The sequence below is a fragment of the Tenrec ecaudatus genome, chromosome 4 (genome assembly GCF_050624435.1).
Source record: "Tenrec ecaudatus isolate mTenEca1 chromosome 4, mTenEca1.hap1, whole genome shotgun sequence".
In the NCBI taxonomy this organism is placed as follows: Eukaryota; Metazoa; Chordata; class Mammalia; order Afrosoricida; family Tenrecidae; genus Tenrec; species Tenrec ecaudatus.
In genome coordinates, this window is record NC_134533.1 from 148,723,559 (window position 1) to 148,738,136 (window position 14,578).

Here is a 14,578-nt window from a genome sequence, read left to right on the forward strand (position 1 = left end):
ATGTCTTCACAATATGCTTATGTGATCACCTGCGTAATTTGGGAAAATCTATTAAGCTTACCCCTTGGGGATCCCTCCAAATAGTCAACATAACCTCTACCTTGAGTTTATTGGCCCAACAGGTCCCTTCTGGAACCATTGTTGTGACTGTATTTTTTTTAAGCGCACTAACAAAATTAAGAAGACCTGGTGGAATTGCTGAGAGTTCTTTTCTGCTGTCATCCTTTGATCAAAGAGACATGTGCAAACATGTTTTGTTTGGAATTAACTTATGCATGTATTAACTGGAGCTCTAGTCGCAGTAGTGTGTGTGTGTGTGTATATATATATATATATATATATATATATATATATATATATATATATATATTTACTTTCCTTCATAGTAGACTTCTGATTTTAGTTGAACTGTACCATGATGTGTTTTTTATCTTTTTTCTAATACTTGTCAAATTACTGCTGTGATACACTGTCATCAAATAAGACTATTATAAAATTAATTTATCTACAGTTTTTTAAGATTCAATTTTATTGGTGAGATTATAAACCATTGCTACAAAGATAGCATGATATTGAAGAAAGAGAACTGGTAGTCTTTCAGTGTAAAGCTTTTAAAAATTGCTACTCATAGTAAGAATGCTTGTTAAGTAATTATCTTCATGCTGAGCAAATTATGAGAATCTGGACTATATTAAGAAGAATTCAGCAACAGCATTTGAGAAGTCTCAGTAATAACTTGCAATATTTGGATGATGAACCTTGCTTGCTGAAAACAAAGAGCACTTGAACCATTTACTGATTAAGATAAAAGACTTTATACATCTCCACATAAAATCCTCACAATATCATGATATAGAGTGAAAAGACTGAATTTGTCAAGGATTTCATTTTATTTGGACCCACAATCAATGCTCATGGAAGTAGCAATCAAGGAATCAAATGATATATTGCATTGGGAAAATGTGTTGTGAAGACCTTTTTAACGTGTTAAAAAGCAAAGATGTTACCATGAGAACTCAGGTGAACCTGACCTATGCCAAAGTATTTTCAATGCCCTCATATATGTGAAAGCTGGATAATGAATAAGGACACGGGGGAGGCAAAATTGATGCCTTTGAATCGTGGTATCAATAAAGAATATTGCCATATCTCATGTTTTGGGGACATGTTAGCAAGAGGGAACGATCCCTGGAGAGACCTCATCGTGGTCAGTAAAGTAGAGGGTCAGCAAACAAGAGAAAGACCTTCGATGAGATGGCTTGACATAGTGATTGAACAATGGGCTTGAACGCAGAAACCGTGCTGAGGCTGGCACAGGTCTAGGCAGTGTTTTGTTCTATTGTACACAGGGTTGCCTTGAGTTGAAATGGCACCTAGCAAGTACAACAGAATAAAAAATAGATATATTCCATATTGTGACCGTGAATATAGTATATGTAGTTGTATCTGTCACGTTGATTCTAACTCGTAGTCGCTTTATAAGCTAGAGGAGAACTGCCCCATAGGATTTTAAGGCTGATATCTTTATGAGTAGACTGCCCTATCTTTCCACCACAGAAAAGTTGATGGCTCCAAAAGGCCATTCTGTGGGTTGACAGCCAAGTACTTATCCACTCCACCACCAGGGCTCCCACACATCTATATGAGTGTGCAGACATATGTATGTGCATAGACATGTATACATTTGTACATTACTGACAAAATGGTGTGGGAGCCCCATCTGACCTTCCCGGGCTCTCAAGGCTGGTTGCCACAAGGCGGAGGTCAGACATACTTCCATACTCCATCCCTTTTTACCCTATTCTGACACCAACTGTCCTTTCCAGAACATTCTACTTGTAGGGTTGCTTTAAATTATCCATTGCAGTGGCCACAGGGAGCTCACAGATGATGTTCATTATTATGGGGCTTATTAGAATAGTTAACAGGTTACAATTCAGGTGAGAAATGCTCATGATACTGTTGTTAAGACAGTTTCTTCTCTGCTGTGCCTATAGGTAGGCCTCTCTGACCCTCAGCCACTTAGCCTAGCCGCTGCCCTGCTCAGGTAATGTTCCAAAGCTCTTTTAGGGCTGCCCCAATGCCCAAAGTATGCCACTCTGCAGTCCAGACTCAGTTTGAAGGCTCTCCCCTACGTGAGTGCCCAGAGGCTCCTTGCTTTACAAAGCACTCAGCTGTACTTGCTCTGTGGCTGAGAAGTCCGCTGTTCTGTCTCGTGCTCTGACTCCTGGTTCTGCTGTTGCTGCTCTTCTGGTATCAAAGCTGCCTACTGAATCAGGAGTTTCACCCCATAGGTAACGCAGGGTCCAAAGAACGCATTCTACTCCTGGCGTTTCTCTCTTGGTGGTAATGAAATCCACCCCTCCTGCTTCCAAGGTGGCTGCTTTTATACCTCGCCTGATGGTGATCACAACCAACCTGTTCAGGCTGAGTCATATAATCCAATCAGTATTATCTACCACCTTCTTCTCAGATCCATGGTGGGCATAACAAAGACTATAGCTAGAAAAGCCATAGTAAATAATCCACTGCATTGTAATTACTGAAACAAAGAGTTTATGAACCAATACTTCCCCTTACTATTTGCAGTGCACTCCAATACTTTCTACTACATTTAATGTAATGATTCTCTTTTGTTCTATATTGTATTAAAGTACTAGCTATACTTCATGGGGTTGATTTTATTACCCATTAATTTATCATAACATGAAAAGTAATATTACAATACATCCTTTTTCCATTTGACCTGTGAGCTGACAGGGTAGGCACTGTTTCTAGTACTAAAATTTTATGAGTCTATCACTTGTAATTAGTCTACCACCTGCAGAGGCTGGTCCTTCCTGGTAACATGAGACTGTCAGTTTTAATGATATCATAGAGTACAGGAATTTAACATTTAGCTGATAAATACTCTTTCTTTAACCAAATTATGATCACCAATTCTGTAAAAGAAACAAAAAACAAACCATAAAAGCTAATAAGTAGTTTCTCTTTGTAGTGTGGATAGCTTCATGAACACTTTTTGACACTGTATTTTGAGAGAACTCCTAGATGGATTTTTAAAAAAAAGAACGTGACTAATGCCTACAAAATGCTCTGGGAGGTTGAGTACATATCAAAGAAGAATTTTTACCTTTGCAACCCAAATAATTTCCCAAATACATGTAAATGCTTATAAGAAACGTATGCTGTTTTTTGTTTCCCATTTTTGTCATGGAGTGCATTTGTCCCCACTTAGCAGTTCGGACCAGATTAAGAAGAGGACCAGTCAGATGGGTCGTGGCTGAAAGGAGAGAATACTAGAAAGAGCTTTATTTGTGTTTTATTGAGGAAGCCAAAGCATTCAACTGGGTGGGTCATAACAATGTGTGTGTGTGTGTGTGTGTGTGTGTGTGTGTGTGTATAAAACCGTGAGAAGAATGGGAATTCCAGAACACTTCGTTATGCTCCTGGAGAACTTGTACGTGGATCAAGAGGCAGCTGTGCAAACAGAACAAGGGAATACTTCATGGTTTCAAATCACAAAAGGGATGAGTGAAGGTTGTATCCTCTCACCATACTTTTTCAATCTGTATGCTAAGAAAATCATTAGTTAGAGTAGCTGGATTCTATGATGAAGAATTCAGCATCAGGATTGGAAGAAAACTTTTTAATAGGATGCGATAAGCAGATTACACAATTTTGCTCACTGAAAGTAAGGAGGACTTGAAGCCCTTGCAGATGATAATCCAGGATTTCTGCCTTTAATGTGGATTACAGCTCACTGTGAAAAAGACCCAATCCTCACATGGACTGATAGGTAACAACATGCTAAATGGAGAAAAGGTTGAAGTTATCAAGAATTTTATCTCGCTTGGGTCTACAATCAATGCTCATGGAAGCAGTGGTCAAGAAAGCAAACAGTGCAGTCATTGCATTGGGCAAATCTGCTGCATATGACCTTTTCAGAGTACTGAAAAGCAAGGCTGTTTCTTTGAGGGTTAAGGTATGCATGCTTCACTTATAAATATCTAAATGCAGGCATGTACATATGTAAATATATTAATATTTGATGATGAGGAAATAAATCTATGTGCATATATTTATAAGTTTAGTACTAAAGTAGCAGATGGACATTGGGCCTCTACTCCAGTACTCCCTCAACACAAAAACACTTTGTTCTAATAACCTGACATTCCATGAGGCCCACCTTCCTGACATGATCACTAAAGACAAAGGGGGTGCATAAGCAAATGGGGTGAAGAAAGCTGAAGGTGTCCAGCTATCAAAAGATAATAGCATCTGGGTTCTTAAAGGCTTGAAGATAAGCGGCCATCTAGCTCAGAAGCAACAAAACCCACATGGAAGAAGCACACCAGCCTGTTTGATCTCAAGGTGTCGATGGGATCAGTTAGCAGGCATCAAAGAACAAAAAAATTATATCATTGTGAATGAGAGGTTGTGCGGAGTGGAGACCCAAAGCCCATCTGCAAGCAACTGGACATCTCCTTACAGAAGGGTCGCGGGGAGGAGATGGGCCAGTCAGGGTGCAGTGTAGCACCGATGAGACATACAACTTTCCTTTAGTTCTTTAATCCTTCCTCCTCACTATCATGATCCCAATTCTACCTTACATATCTGGCTAGACCAGAGCATGTACACGGGTACAGATAAGAGCTGGAAACACAGGGAATCCAGGACAGATGAACCCCTCAGGACCAATATTGAGAGTAGCAATAATAGGAGGGTAAGGGAAAGGTGGGGGGAGAGAAGGGGCATGGATCACAATAATCTATAACCCCCTCCCAGGGGGATGGACAACAGAAAAGTAGGTGAAGGGAGACAGTAATCGGTGTAAGACATGAAAAAAAATAATTTATAAATTATCAAGGGTTCATGAGGGAGGGAGGGTGGGGTTGGGAGGGGGTAAAAATGAGAAGCTGATACCAAGGGCTCAAGTAGAAAGAAAATGTTTTGGAAAATGATGATGGCAACAAATGTACAAATCTGCTTGACTCAGTGGATGGATGGATTATGATAAGAGTTGTACGAACTCCCAATCAAATGATTTTTTTAAAAGAAGGGGAAAAAAGGGTGTGCCTGCTTCAAGTCCTGGAGAGTTTCCCTAGGGAATGACATGAATCCTATATTATCTTACCAGACATAAAAGGATAAAGAATACAATAGAGGAAGACAGGCATGGCTACTACCATGAAAGAAGAGGCAGGAGCAGAGCCCATCCTGGGGACCTGAGATCCCTACACTGAGAACCTCCTGGGCTCAGAGGAAGATCCGTGGAGATCTCCCAGGGACACTGGGCTCACACAAGTTTGAAGGAGACAAAGACTCCCCAAATTGCTAACAGAGAAAGCCTTCTCCCTGAGCTAGCACCATGAGTTTTCCCTTCTGGTCTCATAAATTGAGAGAGAATAAATTTGTGTTTGTTGAAGCCATCCACTCATGATATTTCTGTTATAACAGCTCTTGATGACATACACGTCTTCAACTTGGCTTTTGTTTTGTATTGTTGTTTGCCATTCAGTAAATCATGCAGTGTTATCTGAATATATTGGAATGGTTAAAAACAGCTAGTTCAGTCCTAAATCTTTTACTGGAAAATTCTCTGGGTCTCTGAACTGACTTTTTTTTTTAAACATAAAAGTTTTTGGGTTTTTTTTTTTTTGTAGAAGTAATTTATCTAGGACTTTATCCCAACCCATAAGTGCTACCTTTAGTTTGCCAGCTTCTCATAATAAACTGGTAATTTCTGGGGAAAAAATGTATTCAGTGCTCACCTACCTCATTTGAACTATAAGAAGAAATGTCATTATATGAACATAATGACATTAATTATGCATTAATTATAATTCAATACTTCTTTTTCCTCTTTCAACAACAATTTTAAGCTTATATTAATCTAATAAGAAGCTTGCCAATTTTAATTACAATGTTGGCTGGACAGCGAACAAGCATATCTTGAGAGATTTAGCTTGGGCTTAGCTCAGTCTTCCTAGCTTTTTCTATAGCAGGCCCTCAATCTGTTGTAAGAGGTGATAGTGAAAAATTCTTCTGCAAAGTTTTATGGGTACCTCAGGAGAAGCATGTGGCTTTCTGCTCCTGCATGGAAACCCACAGCCTCAGCAGCCCACAGGGGCATTTCTGTTCTCTTGTGTAGGCTCACTATGAGTCCAAAGTACCGTAAATAGTAGGAAACAAGAAGAGTCTTTTTAAAAACTGAATTACCACTTTGCAAGTTCAAATGAATTTAAAATATTGTATAGAAATATTTAATTGCGTGTAACTAGCATATCTCTAAAAAAGAGGTTCACATAGTATTTCACCTCATTGTGATGAAGATTAATTAATAAAAATGTCAGATTAAAGTTAACAAAAATATAAAGCAATGAGAGAAATAAATTTTTAACTTATCCTTATAAGTGGTTGGTACTAACGGGAAAGGTTTTAGACCATATTTTTTTGGAAATTTTATTGGAATGAAAATTAGAGGAAGTCATCCAGAGCAGTGGCAGAGAGGAAACATTTTTCATACTTGGGTGCTAAGATAGTGTTTCATGTTCTGAACCACACCCTCTGAGGGTCCCAGAGGGTCTTTCCAGTGAGCAGTGCCCTGTTTCATCCAGGGCAAAGACTCCTTCTAGCCTCCCAGAGAGACAGCCAGGCTCTTTCCTTAGTGCTCTCGGGGACAAATCGTTAAGAGCCATGTTAGAGGTAGAAAGCAGTGAATAGTTGAGTTCAGGGTAAGGAGATGTTTCTGGTCAGAGAACTGGAGAATTTTCCTCAGAAGAAGTGGCTCCAAAGCAGGAATTTACGTCTAAATGTGAAGTCGAATTTCACTTCAGAAAATGCCTGAACCAAGCAAGCCACGTGGAAGCTAGAAAGCGCAGGGTGTATTCGAGAACCAAGCCCATTTAAGGCTGGAGTCTGAGCACATACGGCGAGTCAGCGTGCATCATTTTCCAGGAGGATTGCCATCATTCCTAGCAAGGTTCTGGCCAGTTAGCGGTTTTCCTCACTCCTAACTGTGCAGTAGCCCATGAGAGCCATGCTGCATGGGGATGAACTGGGCAAGAGTCAATGATTCTGAATAAATTGGGTAATATTCATTCACTGAATGCCATAAACTTGTAAATATTCATAGCACTCCATCAGTCTTAGTTTTTACTCTGTTTCAAAATGGTTTTGTGAGCAAGCATTTGCTTGAAGTTGATGCATGCCTGTACTTGCTAAATGGGATCAAAATATTAACAGCAACTCAAAAGCTTAGCTAGGAACAAGGAGGAACACATCTGCATAGGAGGGTCAGAAGGCCTGCGCCAGATGAAGCATGTCATCGGTGTCGCTATTGGGCAGGTAGAAACTGTAAAATGGGGATGCGCTTTGCTATGTGCATTTGTACCATCAGCAAAAGACCCACATCTGTAATAGCTACATAAAGTTGTGAATTTTGTATTTGGTGAATTTTCAAGTGAAAAATGAATGCGTCTTCTTATTAGACACAGGAAACATGGAAGTACTTCACCTGTATGGGAGTAAGGAACAGAAGCAGCAGTGGCTTGAGCCTCTTCTTCAAGGCAGCATGGCCTCCTGCTTCTGTATGACAGGTAAGTGGAGAGCGTATGCTCTCTCCGCCCCCGGGGGGTCAGCTCCGAAGTCAGTATCGATGAGCCCAGGAGAGGCAGCATGCAGTTCTGTGTTTTCAGAAAATTTGCCTGTGTCCAGATATGTGAATATGTTAGTCGTGAGCCCAGTTTTTAAATTCTGACATTTTTTAATGTGCAGAATACAGTTGTTCACTTCGGAGCAGGGGACCGAAAAAAAAAAAAACCAACTAGATATTTTCTAGTAGTCTGTTTTAGGGATTAACAGCCAGGTAAAAACCATTTCATAATTTGCTTGACTGACAATTCTAAAATTACCACCTATGAACACAGATAGGTGTTCTTGTTTTTAACCTATTGTATATTCATTTTTATAACTATTTTAAATTTACAAAATAATCACCTATTCTGTAGACCTGTACAAGTAGAAATGTAAGCAGTGTTGGACACATGGCTCAAATATAATAATGTGAAAAAATAAAACTAGGAATATAATAATAAAACTGGGTATGAGAACACTTAGATAATTCAATGGACTCTGTTGATTCATAATTGAGTCTAGAATGACACTGAATTCTGTGGGGGTTTTTTCTTTTAAAATTCAGTTTTATCAAAGTATAATTTATCATTTATACAGCAAAATAGACCCATACTGACTGTGCAGACAAATATCATAAATGTTTACACTATATAACCACTACTACTGTCAAGCTATCGAACAGCCCGGTCATGATTTTCAAGTGTCTTCAATACTAGCCGAGGTTACTGCTCGGTGTGATGTTACATAGAGGAGCGTTGCGGCACCATTGTCGAGTGCCCGGCTGCTAACTTACAGACCCACAGTTTGAACCCACCTGCTGATCCATGGCAGAAAGATGCGGTGGTCTCTTTCTGTCGATTTACAGCCTTCCAACACTGTAAGTCACCGCTGCCCTGTCCAGAAGGTTGCTTTGAGTCAGAGTTGACTCGACACATGGATTTGATTTGGAGATGTTGCTGCATTGATTTTGTGAATAGCAAGCTGGTCTTTTAAGTCATTAAGAGGCATTTATTGAACACCTGCAGGATGATTAAAATAAATATGCATCCATTTCTCAGGAAACTGGATCTCTAGTTTTCCAAGTGGAGATAAAACACATCAAATATCTGACAGGAAGATTAAAAGAACAACCTATTAACAAGTGCAGATTTCTATGATCCCGGGGTAGCTTAGAAGTGCTGAAATGCCTGTCATGGTGGTGCCCCAGGACAAACTCTCTGAAGTTGGTGAGCACCGAGCAAGCTTAAAGAATGCCATCTATACAGATTGATGAGAGAAATCCATTTCAATATTTGCAAGGCATTGTTAGAACTTGTTTAAGACTGTAAACTATGAGGAACTCTGGGTTGTCAATATTTTCTACAAGCTTCCATCGTGGAAAGTAGAGAATGATTTCCCCCCTATTTTTGATAGTCAGAGTGAGGAAGTATTGAGTGAGTGATTCCTAAGTCATCTGTCTACCAAAAACACAATTCAGCTGAATGCTGACACCCACTGTCGTAAAATTCGCCGTTCATTTTCAATGCACATTTGCTATGTGTAGCTCATGGAGGACCAGAATAGATGGGAGACAGGAACGAGAAAGCCATGCATACCTCTCCCTTTAAAGTGTTCACCTGCCCCTTTCCAAGTCTCTTCTACCTGCTGCTATGTTCAGCATTTTTTACTTATAGAGCCTGATGTTGCTTCAAGCGATGCCACCAACATTGAATGTAGTATCCAACGAGATGGGGACAGCTATGTCATCAATGGCAAGAAATGGTGGAGCAGTGGTAAGTGTTAGGAACAATTTTCTTTTTCATTCAACAGATTATTCCTTGTGCCAAACACTGTGCTGGAATAATACAATGTTAGGAGTTTTATGATCAAATACTTTAAATGTTCATTCGAAAGCATTTAAAAATTTTGAAAAGTCATTTTCAAATGCCACCTTGATTGGTGAGCTTTATTTTCAGAGCTGAAAATACATCTTTTGGTGTGAGTGTGTGCGTGTGTTTTCTCTTGAGTTTTTAAGAGACCAATTTACGTGAGTGTTATTTTTAATCAGAGCAATTTTTTCTATAAAAATTTCATTTTAATAGGAACATAGCTCATGGACTGTAATATTTGTTTGTTTTGAAAAATTTTAGTTGTACACATTATTGAAAACAGTTTATTGTGGTAGAATTTTTATTGCTTAAAAATATGTCTTTAAATGAAAAGAAACTACACATAGGTCACTATATTGTTCAGACAGTACTCCATAATAGATTCATATAAGTGCATAAGCTTTTAATAAAGGTTAGAACCTAGATAAATATAGTCTAGGATTAATTCTATCATATAAATGATTAATATAATACATACTAAGGTAACCAATTATTATTTTTTTAATTTAATAAATCATTTTATTGGGGCTCATACAGCTCTTATCACAATCCATACATACATCAGTTGAGTAAAGCACCCTTATACATTCGTTGCCCTCGTCATTCTCAAAATTTGCCTTCCACTTGGGTTCCTGGAATCAGCTCATTTTCCTTTTTTTCCCTCCCCCTTCTTCCCCACTCCCCCATGAACCCTTAATAGTGTATAAATTATTATTTTATCTTATCTTACACTGCCCGGCGTCTCTCCTCACCCACCTTCCCATTGCCCATGCCCCAGAGAGGAGGCTACACATAGATCTCCGAGATCCGATAACCAATTATTTTTAAAGAAAGTTAATATGGAAACAGATTGTATCTTTAGAAATTTTCCAATATTCATCAAAAGTCTAGAAAAAGCATATTGTATATAATTTTATTATTTATTATCCTTTCTGGGGTTTTGTGAAATAAAAAAAATTAAACTGAAAAAAGGCCATTTTTGCTACATAGTTGTTTACTAAAATAATATATGGAAGCAGTTCTTATTTAACATTTAGATAATTAAAGTTATAAATTCTTCTGAACGTAAGTCTCTACAGTCTGTGTTATATGGCTTAACCTATAATATAGTGTTTGTGTTTATGCCTGCCTGGTACTCCAATTTTCCTGTAGTGTTTCATTGTCATGTTTCTATATTTACTCTTGTTTCCACTACTTCGCATCTGCTCTCCCCACTCTCCCAGCTCTCCACATTCTCTGCTATCAGCTGTATCCACAGTGGTTGAGATTTGAGTTCAGAGCAGTGCAGGTGTGCCTGCTGAGGGAGTCGCATCACTCATGGGTAGCCAAGCAGGACACAGAGCAGTTTCTCATTTAAATGCTTAAAGTACTGGTTGGCTCTGTAGGACCTTCAGAATCGAAAGGGATCTCCTCCACATTTTGCCTCTGTCTTCTCCAGTAGCCATACGTCTTGGCCACTTTTGTGATGTAGTTTTTAAAAGAGGCTCCCATGAAAACATAGAGGAGTGGGTTGAGGCAGCTGTGGAAGAGTGCGATGCTCTCCGTGACTTGGATGGCAACATCCATTCGTTTGCTCATGTCGCAGTCGGTGATCAGGGAGTAGATGGTGTCTATAGCTTGCCAGAACTTGACAATATTATAAGGCAGCTGAGTGACAATGAACACTACAACCACCGTGAGCAGGACTTTGAGGGGCCTAGATTTTTTAATGTTTGGTGTCTTGATGAGAGTCCTTGCCGTGATAAAGTAGCACACACCCATAATAAGAAAGGGCACGACAAACCCGATGAAGATCTCCAGCATTTGAATTGCTGCTTTCATTGATGTCCCCAGGCGGTGTGGAAAGATGGGCAGGCACCTAGCCCTGACATTGACGGTATTAAAAACCAGCTGGGGGATGCTCAGCAGAACGGCAGCCATCCAGACACAGGAACAGATGATCCAGCATGATCGCCTCACTCCTGACTGTCTTGGGATTCTAGTTACCGCTAAATATCTGTCTACACTGATGCAAGCCAGAAACTGCATTCCAGACACAAAGTTGACTGTGTACAAGGCTGAAGTAACTTTGCACATCATTTTCCCTAAGACCCACCCGTGAACGGCATTAACCGCCCAAAAAGGCAGCGTGAAGAGGAGCAATAAATCGGCCACCGCCAGATTCAGGATGTACACATCTGTTTTGGTTCTCTGCTTCTTGTAATAGGCATAAATTGCCACCACTATGGAGTTGCCGGCAAGACCAATGACGAAAGCGATTGTGAAGAAGGCAGGCAGGAAGACTTTGGCAAATTTTCTGACCTCTTCTTTCACACAGATCACCTCGTACTGGCTGTAGTCATGGGTACCGTTGATTTCGGGTTCCTCATAGTAGTAGTCTGTCGACTGGTTGTGTTCCAACGCCATGGCCTCAATCTAGCTGGCAAAGACCGTAAAGAAACATGTTTCAATAGGACGTGAAGGGACATGTATTTTATACAGCACATTTTGTTCTTTCTCAAGAAAAGAGATGCTGCCGGACCTGATGTGAGCCTCCAGCTGGCCCTCTCTGAAGCTTTTTAATGGCCCCATTGCAGTGTGCCGCCTCTGCGCGCTCGCTGCCACAAGCCTGTGTGCGGGAGCTTTGTTGAACACACGCGGGGAAGAGGGAGCGAAGGTCCGTAATCAGTGAACCCTCAGTAAAATGACAAGCACCCTAATATTTAAAAGTTCCTAACAGATGACATTATGGTCAAATTTGCACTGAAAAAATATTTTTGGCACACGTGATTCTTATGGATTGCCTCTGCTTAAAATTAATAAATGAAAATAAAATAAATTACTCGACACCAAGTTAGCTTCTCTTTATAAATTATGTGTACATTTGTTTTCAATCAGTTAAATAAACTATCTCAGCATTTCTGCTGAATTTCACAAGTTGACATTTATAGAACAGGTCTTCAGTCTGCTTCCCACAAAACTCTACTCACTGGATAGTGCCATTAATCCCAAAGTCACCTAAGCCATAGCCTTGACTTCTCTCTTCATCCCTGGTTTCAAATCAGTTCTTAAATTCTCTGGTTTTGCCTCTACATCCGTCTTGACTGCCCCCTTCTAACCCGCACTCTTGCCGTCATACTGCCAACTGCCATTCCCCTGACAACTACTGCTCCCTAACCGGTATCACACTGCTTTTCTTCCTCGCCCCTCCCCCACCTCACATGGCTCTTCTTATCGCCCTCAGATGCCTCTCTCTGAGCCGTCTGTCAGTCAGTCAGTGCCCTGCTTAGGTCCGCCATGGCCCCTCTTCACCTAAAAGACACAGCCCAAGCTATGCTCAGCGCCCTGAACAGATGACAGGGAAAACGATGTTTCCCTGACTACTTCCTTTCTACACTCTTAAGTTCCCCTAAAGTTTGAATCATCTGGTTTCTCTTTGTAACCTATATACATAGAGAGTGCTGGGCACATGCTAGATCCTCAGTAATTATTTGCCAAACGGAAGGTTTTGCCAGCGGGCATGAAGTTGATCATCTAGAATGTATCGTTGCTATGTCAGGAATTTCCTGTCTCAACGTCAAGTTGGTAAAAAACGATATCGGCGCTCATCGTACTATTAACATAAGCTTGCACAGGATTCCCACGGGATAGAGCATGTATAGTAATGACTTTCCCTGTTTTTATTGGAGTGCTGACTTTTAACTTTTTCTTTAGCCTCTCTTATCCTCCTTTAACTATTTTTGTACTGCCAAGAATCTCAAGTGAGCCTATAATATCACTAGTGGAAAATATTTTTAACAGTTTATCCGATTTGTATGCATTTTCAAAGTGTAATCTTATACTTGCTAAACCTTTCTGGATGAGAAAAGCAGAGAAGGTCCTGAGGACATACCCTACACAGGAGAGCTGCTTGCTGTACGCAAGAACCAGGTGCGGATCATTTTAAGTGACTGTTTTTACCCACAATATTATTTGAGACGTTTCAATCGGGTAAGACTGTCCTGGTCTTTACCGTCTTATCCCTTAATCATTAACACAATACAACTTTGTTCTTTTCTTCTCTCTTATCAGAAACTTGCATGGGATAATCAGGAATAATATGGCCTAATACTATAGACTGTTAATGAAGTGTATTTTTAAGTAAGAACTAATCTTACTAAAAATGTGACTTATAAGAGTGAGCATAGAAATCTCAGAAATTATCCTTTGCTACAGAGACACACATGAAATTATAATTATTACAAGAACAAAAAATAGTGTTTGTAAAATAAAGCAAAAAAAACATAGCAAAACAGATTTTCTCCTTAACAATGTTTTACAGGCAAGTATTCATATTAAAAATACTTCATTCTTGCCATGTCCAGGTTTGCATCTTAGGGTTAAAGTGCACAACTGATTTCAAAATACCTTTTTTGCACATGTAAACGTATAGCCTTCCATGCTTCAAGACTTCTATGGAAATCCGTAAGTGAAGTCTTAGGGACCTAAAAAAAATCACATCCAAGTCAGAGGGGAAAAAGGAAGAAAGAACCAACCTGCTTCGTGGCCAGAAGGGTCCTGGAAGGAGTGCGGCTAGATGCAATGCCCTCTGTCTCAGTCAGAGGCTGCTTTTGTTTTCGCTTTGCACCACGCCTTTGTCTTGCATCCAACAGGGCTTTCCTGAAACTTAACCTTGTGAGCACTTGATTTTTTCTTTGTAGCCATCCCACTGAGTCCATTCCAAATTCCTAAGTGTGCAAGGAGACTAATTTAAAAGAATTCTGCCTTGTTCCAACAACCACAAGCCTTTCAACGTTTCCACTGTAGCCAACAGGAACAAGAGAGTGCCTGCAGCTGAGGCAGTAACTGCCAAACCAGAAGGAAAATTGGCCCCAGACCAGGAGGCAGCTAATAAGCAATTCTGGGCCACAAGTAGAGAAACACTCCCTAGGGTTTCTGTCTAGGTGAAAAGATAGCAGTGGTTTCAACCCAGGAGCTTTCTTTTTGAACTCTCAGAACCATCACTAGAGGAGCATGATAATTTTGTATGATACTTCCTTTAATGTTTTACTTTTAATAGCTTATAGTTTGTACATTTTAATCCATAATATGAT

General features: G+C 39.9%; 2 protein-coding genes across 3 annotated transcripts in view; one reads left to right on the top strand and one right to left on the bottom strand.

The window, feature by feature from the left end:
- Nucleotides 1–14,578, top strand: part of ACAD11 (acyl-CoA dehydrogenase family member 11) — a 110,812-nt gene that overhangs the window by 59,267 nt on the left and 36,967 nt on the right. The window contains exons 12-13 of the mRNA XM_075546924.1: nt 7,494–7,601; nt 9,312–9,410. Coding sequence (XP_075403039.1) covers nt 7,494–7,601; nt 9,312–9,410 — 207 coding nt within the window. The remainder of the gene's footprint in view (nt 1–7,493; nt 7,602–9,311; nt 9,411–14,578) is intronic.
- Nucleotides 9,828–14,309, bottom strand: ACKR4 (atypical chemokine receptor 4). 2 transcript variants are annotated; one of them, XM_075546925.1, is made up of 2 exons: nt 14,021–14,309; nt 9,828–11,921 (listed from the first exon to the last, which is right to left on the bottom strand). In XM_075546925.1, exons 1-2 carry the CDS (start codon nt 14,201–14,203, stop codon nt 10,860–10,862), a joined length of 1,245 nt encoding a protein of 414 aa, XP_075403040.1. In that variant the 5' UTR covers nt 14,204–14,309; the 3' UTR covers nt 9,828–10,859. The 2 variants fall into 2 exon arrangements, with proteins under 2 accessions (XP_075403040.1, XP_075403041.1); XM_075546926.1 differs by having other exon boundaries at nt 9,828–11,925; nt 14,021–14,160.